The sequence below is a fragment of the Thunnus albacares genome, chromosome 19 (genome assembly GCF_914725855.1).
Source record: "Thunnus albacares chromosome 19, fThuAlb1.1, whole genome shotgun sequence".
Classification (NCBI taxonomy): domain Eukaryota; kingdom Metazoa; phylum Chordata; class Actinopteri; order Scombriformes; family Scombridae; genus Thunnus; species Thunnus albacares.
In genome coordinates this window covers 10,536,439-10,551,682 of record NC_058124.1, presented here as the reverse complement: position 1 = coordinate 10,551,682, position 15,244 = coordinate 10,536,439, and the positions used below count along the sequence as shown (strand labels likewise).

The 15,244-nt window shown below is 41.5% G+C and overlaps 3 protein-coding genes across 9 annotated transcripts in view; all 3 read right to left on the bottom strand.

The window, feature by feature from the left end:
• The window catches only part of hoxa3a (homeobox A3a), a 32,528-nt gene extending 23,425 nt beyond the window's left edge, over window positions 1-9,103 (bottom strand). For 3 of the 4 annotated variants that reach the window (XM_044334932.1, XM_044334934.1, XM_044334935.1), the window contains exon 1: window positions 8,622-9,103. The gene's annotated coding sequence lies outside the window, so the exon portion shown is untranslated. Of the gene's footprint in view, window positions 1-2,075; window positions 2,158-8,621 lie in introns of those variants that run through there. The other variant, XM_044334933.1, reaches the window with a different exon arrangement.
• hoxa5a (homeobox A5a) lies at window positions 2,755-5,751 on the bottom strand. Of its 2 annotated transcripts, none has more exons than XM_044334940.1 (2): window positions 4,561-5,751; window positions 2,755-3,934 (listed from the first exon to the last, which is right to left on the bottom strand). In XM_044334940.1, the coding sequence occupies exons 1-2, from the start codon at window positions 5,141-5,143 to the stop codon at window positions 3,681-3,683; spliced, it is 837 nt and encodes a 278-aa protein (XP_044190875.1). In that variant the 5' UTR covers window positions 5,144-5,751; the 3' UTR covers window positions 2,755-3,680. The 2 variants fall into 2 exon arrangements, with proteins under 2 accessions (XP_044190875.1, XP_044190876.1); XM_044334941.1 differs by having other exon boundaries at window positions 2,755-3,931.
• A 428-nt stretch (window positions 9,104-9,531) lies between the features above and the next one.
• On the bottom strand, window positions 9,532-15,167 carry LOC122970406 (homeobox protein Hox-A7-like). Of its 3 annotated transcripts, none has more exons than XM_044336533.1 (3): window positions 12,319-15,167; window positions 11,825-12,141; window positions 9,532-10,896 (listed from the first exon to the last, which is right to left on the bottom strand). In XM_044336533.1, the coding sequence occupies exons 1-3, from the start codon at window positions 12,345-12,347 to the stop codon at window positions 10,583-10,585; spliced, it is 660 nt and encodes a 219-aa protein (XP_044192468.1). In that variant the 5' UTR covers window positions 12,348-15,167; the 3' UTR covers window positions 9,532-10,582. The 3 variants fall into 3 exon arrangements, with proteins under 3 accessions (XP_044192468.1, XP_044192467.1, XP_044192466.1); XM_044336532.1 differs by having other exon boundaries at window positions 11,825-13,829; window positions 13,991-15,165; XM_044336531.1 differs by having other exon boundaries at window positions 11,825-15,165.
• Between the last annotated feature and the right edge of the window lie 77 nt (window positions 15,168-15,244).

Here is a 15,244-nt window from a genome sequence, read left to right as displayed (position 1 = left end):
TCCGCAAATTTCATAATTAGAGAAGATGCCAGCAGAAGACCTGAAATGCAGTTGTAGCTTTGTGATGTTTCTACCGAGGGAGTGAAAAGATAAATCCAACAGGCTCCCACTCAAGACTAATAGGGCCGTAAAATATGCAAATCATTCATTAGATCTACCAAAGAAGCCAAAAGTCTTTGTTGGAGGCAACACTTTGAGTCAGACTCCCCCTCTCTTCCCTGCACAGAGTCTTTTCCTCTAGAGCAGGATGTTACCACAGGCTCTCCGTCCCGCAGTAAATTCATTTATACGCATTATGCTTATGGGCAACGCCAAGTAAACGTGTCATTAACGTGAAGGCGCGTGTGTGCGCGGTACTGTGGATGTGTGAGTGCTTTTCTTCTTTCTATACGCAGGGTGACAGTGAACTTGGCCTAAAGCGAGCTCTGCTGGTGGCTCAGAGAGGATGCAGATTTATCTTGGTGCTGTGGCTGACCTCCAGATGAACCTACAGCGCTTCTCTCCCTCTCTGCCTGGCAGTATGCCGCACATGGGGCCATGTCGAAATTTCTCCTTTTGAAATATTGGCAAGGGTTTTAATTCTAAAATAACCGCATTCCCAATGTGTCTTTTTTATTTCATGTGTGTCTAAACTCAGTATAACACAGTATATATAAGCTGAGGACTTTTTTACATAACAATGAGCAACATAACGAACAAAAAACCGAGGAAATCAGCAATATGGTTTGGATTACTCCAATAATTCGACAATAAATACATCAGCAGAACTTTACTGTTTGATAAAAAGAAAAGATGAAAAGGATCGTTTTTAAAAAAATCCACCTCGTCTGTCCAGAATTTATACTCAGAAAGTGACCAGAAATTGAATTTAAGCTAAAGTTGTTTTACGCAGATAAATAAACTGATTTATCTGCAACACAGTTCATCAAAACAGAATAATAGTAAGAAATAATAAGAAATGGATCCAGCCAGTATGATGGAGGCCTCTGTACGTTACGTTACCACGCATGACTGTCGGGCTGTGTAACCTTTGCAAATCAGACCAGGCGAAACTTTTAGACAGATTAAGTTTTTATATACAATATTATTGGTTGCTGAAACTCATTTAAATTAAGCATGAATCATAATCTGTAACATTTGTGGTGTTTTTGTGTATATGTAGTCTGGTTAGTTGGAATTAGGAACCGGCGCATCAAGTTACACACCCTTCAATTAAGAAAAAACAGATGCGCAACTCAGTAAAAGAAAAAGATGTGGCCATTTTGTCCAAAAAAGGTAAATAAACGATAACATTTTTTCCATTTTCGATCCATGTTTTTTGGAATTTGGGTCCCCTGGTTCTCCCGGGGTCTGACCGAACAAGAGGTCGCCACAAAGCGAGAGTGACTTTTTAAAGAGGTCATCTGAACTTTTCAACCCCAAACACAAAACGACGTGACAGACACAAAACGGAATTCCTTTTGAAATGTCTCCCTGCTGCTGTTTGTTCCCATGTTGTGTTTACTTTACACTGTTTATAGTCTGTCCTAAAATGGTGCCAACATGTGGAGCGCAGCGCTCAGCAAAACAACGACTGCAACTTTTCAGTCAGGGACCTATACAACTTCCACAAGTCATCAGCTCGTACAGAATCCAATCAAACGGAGCTAGCTGTAAATCCGTAGGCCTGCATTAGCGGTTAACTTTATCATGGACATCTACACACCGCACACACCCCTTGGAAACTTTCTGGCTCGCGGTCTGTGAATTCTCCAATGTAATAAAACGACAACAACTCGAAGTTTGTGGGGGTGGAAATGGACACAGAGATAATTATCCAACATGTAAAAATGGATTATGAGTTACACCACAGATGGAGGGAAACAAGTTACACGGGGAAGGAAGCAATTAAATAGCCATGAACCGGACCCAACCCTGCGCAACATCTGCCGAGACCAGTAGCTATTCAGCACTGCACAACTGACAAATTAGTGTAATGGACTAATAGGGACGGATAGAGGGAGCGAATACAATAATAAGGCTGTTTAACACAGGCTGGCTGTTCTCAGGCTACCGGCAAGTCTGCAGAAACTTACCCAGAGACGCGGTCCTCATCCTAGAGAGCGTCCGGTCCATACTTAGCCAGACTGAGCAAAAGAGACGGTCTGTACCGGTCAAGTAACACTTACAGCCTGCAAAGGGAGAGTCAGACGAAGCCTCGCCGTCAGTGCGATTATATGTTATGTGCAATATACTGTCAACTCCCCAAAACCATAAAACTTACTTTAATGGCTACCACGTGACCGTTTTATGGCCAGTGAGCCTATCTGGCCGCGCTCCGGATGATTTTTACGATCTAATTCATAGACAAAACCCCCCATTCATTTAGCACCCAAATGTCAGAGAGCCAGAATCGGCCCTAATAAAGTTTACAGCTCGAAAAGTCGAGCTGACTCTCCGGGAATAACCCAGGAGTCTGTGCGCAAGGGGACGCCCGGCCCCTGAAGCCTGTTAGTGGCCAAGGACCCCAAAGCTCCAAGCACCACAGCAAGGTGAGTAAATCAAGAAGCTTTCATTCAAGGGGACCTGTTGAATTCAAAGAATTAACTAGAGGAAACTTTGCCAATTTTAGACAGCTCATCCTAATGAGTTTACAATTTTTTGACCTTACAAGCAAAGGTTGACTCCTCTCTTCCACAGGAGCAGTTGTGGCAAAATCGCAAATGAATCTTGAATATTTTACAAAAACGTACAGTCACTGTAATGTTGCCGTTCCAGTAGAAAGTTTATTATAATGGCCATCATCGTTATCATCATCAACATTATTATTATTATAATATATTCTTGACTTCCAGTCTTTGAAAAACATTTACAAAAAGCTTATCACGATGGAGTTATACACAGAGGCAATGGATTTTACTGTGGGACCCTCCACATAAAAAGAGTGAAAGCAAAGACAAAAAACACGTTGTTTTTTTTTTTTTACTAAGATGTTGCGCCCAGGTGAACAACGCAAACAGCAGCTCCTGCAACAAAAAAAAAAAAACCAAAGATACAAGGCACAGCTACTGTACATACAAGACCGAGTCGGCACCTCTTTCCATACATTTGTTCACAACGCACACAAAAAACCACACAATGCTTACTTTTTGCTGGCTCTACTTTTGGAAGCAAGTTATCTGAACAAGTTGGTACAATACATCAAACAAATAAATACATACATATACAGTACATACATAGAAAACGAAGGCTAAACACAGAGGCAGCTCAACATCAACCTTCTATTTATTAGGCTGTTGTTGTTCTGAGTGCATTACACAACTTTTTACTGGATTTATTTGCGGTAGGTAGCATTTCAGGCTTTGTCGCTTTCGGTTTTCTTATGAACAAGAAATAATTTAAACAAACATTTATTTTCATGTGTTTCCTTTTCCTCTAAATCTAGACAGAACTGTACATAATGCATTTTTTTTTACTCACATAAGCATTACCACGGTGGAAATAAAAAGGAAATAATATTAAGGAATATAATGGGACGGTTGTTGGACATACAGAGGGGCTTGGGTGGGGTGTCCCCTGTCCCGCACACAGCCCCGTGAACAAGTCTCTGCGCTTTTTGAAATAAGGTGGAGGAGAAGTTGATATGACAATCTCTGTTTTTATTTTTATAGTGCTCGTTATCAGGGATGGAGGGGTGAGTATCAAGGCCTGTAGCCTCCCCCGCCTGCAGCCGCCATGCTCATGCTCTTCAGCTTGTTGTCTTTCTTCCACTTCATCCTACGATTCTGAAACCAGATTTTGATCTGTCTCTCTGAGAGGCAGAGGGCATGGGCTATCTCGATCCTCCGCCTGCGGGTCAGGTACCGGTTGAAGTGGAACTCCTTCTCCAGCTCCAGGGTCTGGTACCGGGTGTAAGCAGTCCTGGCTCTCTTCCCCTCTGGTCCTGCCAAATCTTCTTGCAGAAAAAAAGAGTGGAAAAACACATGAGATACAGCAGATGTTTAAAAAATAAGTGCATCAACTTTTTTTTTCTCCTCGCATTTTTTTGGATATTGCCAATATGGTTTTTGGAGGTAGAAATGGCTACAAAGATAGCGCACGACTTCTTCTTAAACAGCGCATATGAAATCCCCAAAAAATTAAAAACATTAAGTAACAAAGTGAGAAAGACACTTTTCCAAATACAAGTAGCGAGAATGAATTAACACAGTTAAAAGATTTAAAATCTACGCTGCTTGGCCATAATAATTACACTGTAATAAACAAAAAAGCATGTATCTTGCACATATTAAACGTATTTTAACCTTATGTGTAGCGTCACGAAATTATTCCGTACCTGCTCTATGTTGACAGGACTTAAAGGCAATAACAGGTGAGAGGTGCATATGGCGCTCGTGCCCCTTTAGAAAGTAAATATATGTTTTGCTTTTTCAGCAATATAATGGTAAATTGTCAGATTCAGGCCTGCTTTGCTTGTGAAAAGTCCCGAATAAGGTATAAACATGATCAGTCTTTTAGCAAACAATAACACAGCGCTAGGTCTCTAAAATCAATACAAGATCATTAAAAAAAGCAGTTTACCATGACTTATATGTAGTTTTCTCATCCACGGATATATCTGAGGCTGTGTCGAGTCGGTGACATTTTGTGGAGTTGTCGGTGCACTTCCCGCAGGCTTCTCCTCCTGGAGAGGGGAAGCTTTGGAGACACAGTCCCGGCTGAGCAGCAGCGTGCCTCCGTTCGAGCTCGAGCAAGGGGTCGTTATGGAGTTTTTCACGGCTCGGTGTTGAGTTTGAGACTCGGTGACCGGAGACGAGCTGGCGACCGAGGAACACGGTAGAGGGTCAGGTGGTGGCGATAAAGACGTGGTCCCGGTGCTGTTGGCGGATTGCGTGTACCTGACCGGCTCCACTGAGGGTGTTGTCGCTGCTGAGTGACTCGGGGAGTATCCCGGTGTCCGCTCGTTGCCCACAAAGTGTCCGGTACCGGGCCGCCCGACTGTTAGGTCCATCCCGTTGTAGCCATACCCGTACCTGCTGGAATGCATGGCTGTTGAGTCTCTATATTGCTCGTTTGCCGTACTATGGTCTCCATAATTATGTAACTGGAAGTCCGCGCCATTGGGATAGCGACCGCAGAATGAGTTCACAAAATAGGAGCTCATTTGTTGACAATCCACCGTTTGCTCGTTGTAAGTATTGCTGTTGTTTTGTATTATTTTTGGAGGTAAAATAGCATAAACCTGTGTGCTTGATTTGTGGCTCTTATGGTTTAGCGCGTCCTATAGCACCCTTGCACAATTTATGATGAATTATGGAAATGAGTGGGACATGGACTTGATTCTCTCTTACGTAGGCACCCAAATATGGGGTACGGCGGAGAATCACGTGCTTTTGTTGACCAGTCGTAAATCCTGCTTGGTGACCTCCAGAGGTAAACTCGTGCACGCAGGAAATACTGGGTGGGATGTGAAGGGCGCGCGCCTCCATGCGCTCGTGGCTAGGGCAAACTCTCAGCCGAGGCTCGGGTGTTTTGAATTGTCGTGGTGCGCCATCCTCTGGTTCAACTGTTGCACTGCCTGTCTGCGGCGCTTTCTGAGGCGGGGGCTCCAAACGGGGTCATTCGGAGGTTAACGACCATTGCGGCAAAAACCAACGGGCTCCTAAACAATACAACAAGTGACATGCTGAGAGTGCAATCTCTGCGAGGCTAGTGTACAGAAATAATTCGATCAGAATCTGTTATGCATGTTATGATAAGCGATGAGTGTAAATAGACTGTGCAGTTAATAGAATAACAGCCCATCTGAAAAGGGCTGCGTGTTTTTTTTTTCATACTTTTTCTTATACTCATAAAACAACTGAACAACCACTCATGTGGGGAAACACTAATGAATAAATGTTTGGGGGAGAAGATAAAAGACAAACATCACATTATCGAATAATGTCACACGGACTGCCACTCAAGGCCTGTCCTTTATGTCACACTCAAGAATGAATAACTTTAAATATAGGATATATATGAACTCAAGAAAACCCCACAGTACTGCACATAAGCTGGTAAAATTTAACGATGCCGACAATGTCATTTTGAGGATATTACAAGCTTTTTGCACGTGTCCCGACTTTATTTTTTTTTTCTCATTTACTAGCGAATCGTTGTTCATATTGACTTTTAAACAGTCAGTATGAAACCCAATACCAGTTGTGTATTTTTATTTATTTTTGGTGAGACATCAACATGATATCAAGACATAGAATCGCTTTGTATGAGCATGTGCTTAAAAGTGACACGGAAGACAAACAAAAAAAAGAAACTACTGGAAAATGGGATGTTTGACACGATTGATGGTTAAAATTAAGCGAACGTACTTAAAATGTAAAATGAGAAATAACCACAATATTCAAACAGTAATTCATTTTTAGTTTTTGCATTGTGTCATAAGATATTCGTATTGGTCATTACAAAGAGTTAGAGTCTTAGTCATTTTCTGCTCCTTCTCTTCCACTTTCTACTAACAAATAAAAACAACATTATATGTGATATTAGAGTAGAGTTCTCAAAACAAAGCCACAAACTAAAGATGATTGATTATATAGATAAAAGAGTTGGTAAAAGTAGGCCTTTACATTCTTTGTTAAATCGCTGCCTATATTGAAAAACCTTGACGCACTCTCCATTTTTTTGCGTAATATTGTAACTCGACCAATGCGCTAAAAGTATAAATAAATTATCGACTATTAGCTATGTGAGAACAGAAAAAAAACAGAGAGGCGCACAGAGTCCCACACAGACACGAAGCCTACATAAAGGAAAGACCTCGCGTCCAGCGCTCTGTGTTTGGTTACCTCCTTGTGGAATTTTTATGGCACCTTCGTCTCTGGAAGGCAGTGGCCTGTCCTTTGCTTTCCCCTCACATGCTTTTTCCCCAGAGCAGCGCTTTTACTCAGCGCAAGCCCAATCCTGTGTTACTGCCAAAAACAGTGAGATAGATTATATATTCTGGTTCAGGCATGTGTGCCCTTTGCTGTAACAGATACCCAGAAGGCACGATCTAAGAAAGGGTGAATACCGGGCTCCCACATCCGTGCTCAGTGGGTCCACAATAAGAGAAGAACTAAGGAGTGTGTGTTGGCTAAACAGTCATGCTCTAACAGCTGATTTATGGCTGGCCAATGGCAACAAAGTTCCCACGAAAATTGTTTCCTCGAGTCGAGCGAGGGACACACCCGGGAACTAAATAAGGACCAAAAGAAAAGAGGAAAGAAGTGAGTGCGCTCTGGTGTCAAACATGTCGGGCTGGGAGTGAAAGAGGTCACTGCTGCAGGAAGAAAAGGAGGGCAGTGCACTCTGCAGGCACCTTCACACACTAGCACTCACGCTCGTGAGGATATGCAAATATAATCCCACAATATTTTAATCTAATTTATTCATAAATATCACTGCGCACGGCTGCAGCACCACTAAAACTCACTGCGCTCACATTTATTATTATTAACATTTTATGAAACCCAATGAGCAACATAATTCCCACCTAACAGCAGCAGAGACACTTTCCAGCGGAAGGAATTAGATTTTAGATATAGAAATAAGAGGCAGCAGCACTCAAAACACATGAAGACCGCAGCGATTTTTTCAGTCAACATTAATGTGAATCTAATAATTTTTTTGCAAATAAAACAACGAAAAGGACAAATATTTAAACTCGGACATGAAATGGAAAATGAGCATTACATTGAATGCATTTACATTCACTTCCGCACCTTTAGTGGAAATCTTTCCACACTTTGCGTTTTAGATCTTCACAGAAATTGGTTGTCTGGCTGTCTAATAATTTATTGCACAAAAGAAATCACTGCAGTGTCACAACACAGAATATTTAGCTCGCTGAATGTATGTTAAGGAACGCCGTGAACAATATAGAGGTGCAATCATAGTGTGCAAATAAAGCTTTCGCAGATAAACATTTCAGCGTTAATTTCCATTTTCAGGGAAATTCTTGCGTGTCAATAAAATCTCATTCAAACACTTTTTTCACCCCGTTTTTTCGCTGTTATCTCATTCATCAATACAATATACATCCAGGGCCTTCATGCACTCATATGAAACACAAAACGTTACAACTGTATTCATGGACACAAGCAGAAACAGAAAATAGAGGTCGACCTGCTTGAGGTCCATCCTGCACCGCAGGCATTTGCAGTAAAACAAGCAGAGCTGCGACCACAATATCTCCTGTGTCCCCACAGGAGGGCGTCAAAGAGCACATCATTTGACTACCATCCACCCAATGAATTTTGCAGCCGAGAGCACATCCCACTTTAAAAACCAACAACAAACAAATAAAGCCTTGACAGCATGCAAAAACCAGCCTGCATATTAACACGAAACACTGCTTTAGATAAACTCAAGGTTGTGTAATTCAGACTGATCAGATTTTCCACGTTGCATCTGTTATTCAAATTACAATCATGTAAACTGCAACATGAAACCATGTTTACAGACTTGTCAGCTCTGTTTATTTAAATAATGCGGTTCAATATCTAAATAAAGATCTGATGCTTATTTGCTTAGGTTGGTGGTTACTGCAGGTAGATAAAAGAGCAAGCATGCATTTGACTGACAGGTTTCGGTTGTCTTACCTTTTCTGGAGAATCTTGTCAACAGGGGCGGTAAGGGGAGGGAGTTGGCAGGTGCAGGCGGGCAGTTACTGAGATAAGTCTCCAGCTGGGTTCCCGGACGGAAACTGGGGCTCCAGGGGGTCAGTGACGCACCAGGACTCCTTGCACTCATCTTGCCAAAACGTGTCAGAGGACCGACATTAGGGCACCTAAATGATCCAGTCATGTCCCAAGGCAAGCCTCTGGCGAATTTCTGTCTCGTCAAGAAAAAGAAACCCTTCAAACTCCAAAAAAAAAAAAAAAAGAGAGAGATGTGAGAGGCATAAAATGTAGGAGGTCGCTGGTGAAAACATCCGTGTGGAAGCTCGGGACCGTTAAATGAAAGGCTGTTCTATTCCGCTATTGGAAATTATATATAAAAAGTTCATGTTCACGGCTCTACGTCACGTGACCAGCTGTGGCCAATCGGAGGCCGAGCCGCGTCGTAAAGTTGTATTGCTATGTTGTAAATTTTCATAAACAACAACGGATTTATGACCCATCGCTGGAGGGAGAGATGGGGGCGGGTGGGGGGAGGGGGGAGGATGGGAGTGGGGAAGGGGGGGGGAGAGAGAGACAGAGAAGGAAGGGGGCAGGTCACCGACAGGCGCCATCTTACCGAGGGAAGAGGGAATGCAGAGTTCAGCAGTAATTTCCCTTCATCTGCAGCCTGCCCCATCTCGCATCCTCATAGCTCACATTCCCCAACTCCAGTGTTTACCTAACCCTCATAATGGACTGCAACATGTTTCATTACATGCAACCTAATATTGGCCACTGTAAGCGGCACTTACTGGTGACTGTAAGCGCCTCTAATTACCATGATTATCACCTGGTTGTTGCGGTAACACATTGTTAAGTGCGCAAAGGCTGAAAGCAAATAAACAAATAGACAAGTAGAAACTATTTTATTCCATTATTATGCTTTCGTTTACAGATTTAACACAGATCTAAAAGGTTTAGATATTTATTTTTTCACATATTATCTTATTTACATTGAAAACTTGGACATTGAACCTAAAAATATCACAGTAGTTGCACATTTTGAATTACTATAGCCTTCTCATTTTACACTTCAAAAAAAAAAAAGTAATAATCTGATACTGAAATGTAATGCTGTCTAAATAAATGTGCATGCATTGAGCCTATTCGTTTGAAAATCTATAGGCGTTAAATATGCAATAATACCAACATTTACAGAACACAGCTAAGACTTCAAAACATTTACATTAGGGTATTCCTGTTTACAATATCATAAGCAAGTTGGTTTTCTGGGAATCTGAGGTAGGAAGTTCATCCAAAACTAAACAAATATTTCCTTCAAGCCTAAGATGTAGACAAGATAAATAAGTCGATAACAGGAATAATTGATCTTCTAATTAATAAACAGTGAGAATAAAAATGATACACAGGTACTTGAACTTACTGAAATCTCTCAGTTTGGAGGCATTTGACTGAGAAAACATTCACTTTTTAATTAGCCTATATTCAAAATAAGGCACATTCACGCAGAATGTTGTATTTGTTCCCTTTTAGAAATACAACCGTCTGTGGGGGTGAAATCCTCAGATAGGAGGGATATTCGTTGTGTCAGTGTTTGAATATTAGGTAGATTTTCGTTAAGGAATGTTGATTCAGTAGTACAGTCAGGTTAAATTAATATATATAAAAATATAGTTTGATTAGGTAGATAATATCGCTCTTTCATGCGGAGCCTTCTTATGTATTTCGGGTTTTCTGTTAAATGCTTATTACATAATTTCCCTCAGCTGTCATTCAATTAATCAGCCTACAAAGCTCGTATAAGCATCAGTGGCGTGTGAGCATTTGAGATTTCCTTTATCCATTAATAACAGTGTGGTTTCGATTTTCTTTTTTATTTGCTTGTTTATTTGTTTGTTTGTTTTTTCATTGACGATTTAATTGTCTGTCCGTTTCTTTCGTTACTTTGCAGCCTTTTCTGACTCCAAACCGGCTCCTCGTGTGTCTCCAGCATCGGGCTCCTCGGCCTCGGACACCGCTTGGATATCATGATCCTTTTCCCCTGTGGTGGGCACCAGTTCGTCCTTGTGGTCTTTCTTCCACTTCATTCTGCGGTTCTGAAACCAGATTTTGATCTGTCTCTCTGAGAGGCAGAGGGCATGGGCTATCTCGATCCTACGCCTGCGGGTCAGGTACCGGTTGAAGTGGAACTCCTTCTCCAGCTCCAGGGTCTGGTGCCGAGAGTAGGTCTGCCGCCCCCGCTTTCGGTTTGGATCTGTGGGAGAAAAGACACGACAGCTGTATATAAGTTGCAAAAGACATGTGGCGTATATTTCTGCATGTATGAAATATGAGACTGCATGAACCATTAATTAAAGTGGCGTTGACACTGGTGCTGACAATAAAAACTTGTTGTAGGAAACATCTTGGGTGCCATTAATTTATTTTTGATTGCGCAATTAATTGTGGCTCATATTTGACTTTCCATACACACACACACACACACACACACACACACTAATCAGCAGGGTAGTTTTTTCCTCTTTTTTTGGTAGTTTCTCTACATCTGTTTAAAGTAGTCCTGCTGGGGTCTTTCGCTCATGCCTCCTTTGATACTCTGCATGTCTTTCCAATTAAAAGCCAGTGATGTTCTGCTCACCGAAGGAGTCATCAGTAATTAGATTACAGCCGCAACACCTTCTCTTTCAAAATTTTAACCAACGCCTATGTTTCAAATTGCTTGCATTCTAAATCCATCTGACTTCTTTATGTAGCCGACAATACTGGTGCATATTGATCCAAGAATGTGGACGAACGAGTTTCAGAAAATACCAGAGCCTCTGCAGTGCAGACCCAATTAGAAAAGGAGCTGCAGAGTGCAGAACTGATTTACACAACAGGCCGGTTTTTTTTTTACAACCACAAAGGGGAGAAGAGGCTATAAGAGTAATAGGAGTGCAGAGAAAAACCCCCAGCGGCAAGGTCTCTTCGTACTGAACACACAGAAGCGCTGGCCAAATGAATTTATGGCTGCAGAACTCATTAGTTGCGCAATAAAAGTTTTACGATTCTTTCCATGCAACACCAATGGCTTTACGAAATTAATTGAACCACTAACGGCAAGTGTAACTATCCCAATGCTTTGTAAAAGCATTGACCTGAGGGCTTTGAAATAGCGACCAAGAGATAGTATCCGCACATACCTGATCCTCTCATCCAGGGGTACATCCGGTATTGTTTGTCCGGCGGCGAGGTGAGGGGTCCCGGCCCCGGATGGCAGCAGCTGTCGGTGAACAGGCGGCTCTGGTCAAACGGGCTGCAATGCAGTGTGTGTGCGTCCTGCCCCCGGCCACAGCCCGAGGTAAACATGGGGTGGCTCTGGTACACTGCATTGTTGACGTTGTAAACTCCAGATCGGGACGGTGCAAACGCGATGGCCGCAGCAGTCCGAGCCGAGCCATACTCCTCTTCACTGGGTCCAATACCGCAAGAAGCCCGGTCTATGTTTGGGAACAGAGAACTACTCGCCGTATATTTGCTAAGAAGACCATCCACATAATAAGAACTCATATTTTTTCTCCCTGATTTGTTGGCCCAGAATCCTCAGTGTCGTTTTTACGAGGTAGCGTGATATATGACAGCAATACACCTTAGATTTACACCAAACCCCATTTTCACTCTGGACTAAAGAACTCACCCACATGACTCAGGCCTGGCCGCTCTCATCCAATCAGCAGGCAGACATGGATTTCATTATGGCGCAGACTGCAGAGTGGGATTAACACTTCACGCACAAACACATACACACATATAAACACACAGGAGAGAAACTCACACAATTCCAGTGTTAAGAGGTAATTTACGTATCCAAATTATATAGTATTTAGTTTTATGTTACCTTTCTTAACACTGCTTTACAAATAAGTATCAATTGAGGGATTCTAAAATGTTATGTATCTACGTGAAATACTTTTAACCTCCTTGATATTAATAATCTACACTCTCAGTATAATAGGATACAATAATACCAATAACAACTAAACATAATAATCGGTTATAATAGCTGCTATACTAACTGTAGCCTAACGGCCTATTTATAAACTAATAACGGACATTAAGTAATCATGTCGGTTTCTATTTTCAACACGAGTCGCTGTTAAAATGTATTTTGGATTAGGCTACATATCGCACATAGCGAACATATCACATATAGCGCGAATGATCTACGTTGTTAGAAACATACTGTTTATTTCCCAGGAGGTTTGAACATTGTTGTGCACATAAAATTCAGGACTGGATTTCTGAAGTGAAAATTTGAGATTAAATAGAAATAAAACGATAATAATATTTTTAAATTGTACGGACTGCTACTACTACTAATAACAATAATAATAACAATAATAGCCTAATAAAACAAATAAATAATAACGAATTCGTCCTACAAAAATAGTTTCTAACTGACATTGCAATGTTACCTAAATTATCAATAATGAGCGATACATTTGCGTAAACTATGCGTACAATAAACATAAATAAAATAAGAGAAGTGTCAGAATAACATTGGTAGCAAAAACTGAGCAATTAAATTGTTATTATTAGTCGTAATAGTAGTAGTAGTAATAGTAGTAGTGGTAGTATTAGTAGTATAAATATAATGAAAAACACACCAAAAATTCGTTAAAATTATTTGCAGACATTGAGATCTATTAGAAATAATCAAACAGCAGTAATGCGACATCTTGTGTTTTGTGTTCTGCACAACTGAAATTAAATATGTCTGGAATTCAAATAAATGTGTTAGGACATTGAAATCTGCATAATAATAAATGTAATGGGAAAATCTGTTCATATTTCATGTTGGTGTCGCTACATACCCCTGCTATTAAAACCGGTTCATTTAGTTAAAACACAGCAGTGATCAGAGAGCCAAACCAGAAATCAAACAGTCTCTGTGTGCTGCCTGATTCATTCATCCCCACAGAGCCGCAGGCTGAGGAAGCAGCTTCTGCACTGAGACTGTAAAAAGGTGTCAAATTATTTGGCTGGACTCTTAAAATGTTACTACAGTATGTTGCACAGTGCAGGTTCATTAGAGAGGAGTGTTAGTAGTAGCTGGGGAGATGTTGTGGAACAGTGTCTCCACCGGCTGGTGACTTGTAGGGACTGCAGGGTGTGGAGGCAGCAGTGCGCAGGCGTTTTATCTTTCTGCTGCAACCCGGGAGCAAATACAAGATAGAAAAAAAGTAAGAGAAATGACGCACAGAGGTAATGTCAAGTTTCTTTTGTTGTAATTTTTTGAGCAAAGCGCTGATTGCTTTTGGCAGATGTGTCCAGATGTACTTTGATATAATCCACATCTAGAGGCCTACCACTGTGTTTGAAACTAGCTGCTGGCTTTATTGCTCCTTTTTCCTTTAGGATGGGCCCGGCGAAGGAGCAGAGGGCGGAAGGTTCCCAGGTAGAAACAAAAGATCGCTCCAAATGACCGTGAGTCCTGCGCGTCCCCGTCGGGGAGAATCCAATAAAGCTGATCATTTCCGCTCGGCCTTTTGTCCAGGGCGCAGTCCCACGGAAAGAGAAGAAAAAACAAATGGGTGCCATTCTGGAAACGGCCTAATTGTGTCTGGACGGCCATAAAGCCATTAAAACTGGAATGCCAGACAGTATAGCAGACCAGGCGTTTTATTGCACTGTCTCTGCTCGAGTCTTTGAAGTTTGGGTCCATCTGCGTCCCCTAACGCGTCACAACAGCACTCCAGTTGGACTAAAGTCTTACCTTCTAACTACAATAATCTCTCCTTTTCGGTGCAGCCCTTAATGAGGACTAAATTGCCTGGTGTATCTGACAGAGCCGTGTCTGTCTCTGGTCGACCGTGAGACCTTGCAGCTCTAGCTCGCATTGGATCTATTTTCTATTTCTTTGTGGCAAATATGTTCCAACATGCAGGGACTTGAGCCAGTCTCAGTCAGGGATGCGGAGGTCATATTTTAAAAATAGACTTGGACCTCTTCTTTGATAGACTATTTTGAATCCAAAATTCCCCGGCTCGTTACATTTCATAATATTCATTCATAAAATCCTTGTGCTTGTTGTAAGTTGGTTTTGTCGAGATGGCGCTAAATGACAGAGCTTTAGACCGAGCGGCCTTGTCATATCTGAGCTGAACAGCAACACACAGGCTGTATTATTTTGGGCTTCAGCTGTCGAAGCCCTCGATGTCTTTTTTTTTCTTTTGTTTTGTTTTGTGTCCTCTCGCCTCGCAGCGCTTTGCACCCCATAAAAGGTTATAGCAGTAATTGTCTTTTATGGCTGTATACAGCTAACAACATCCTCTGCCAAGACGCAGCTCAGTATCAAATCCAGAAACACACACACACACACACACACACACACACTAATCAAAATGCATACAGCTATAGGTGAATAACTGTATGTGTGTGTTTCCTGGAAAATACTAAAGATTTGTAATAATTTTACAAATACAAAATATTTGTAAAACTTGTTAATGACCTGCACTAATCTCGAAATTACACATATTTTTTTGTATATTTTCTGTAGATATTTTCGTGTGTGTGTGTGTGGTGTGTGTGTGTGTGTGTGTGTTAACATTCAGTTGAGAGAA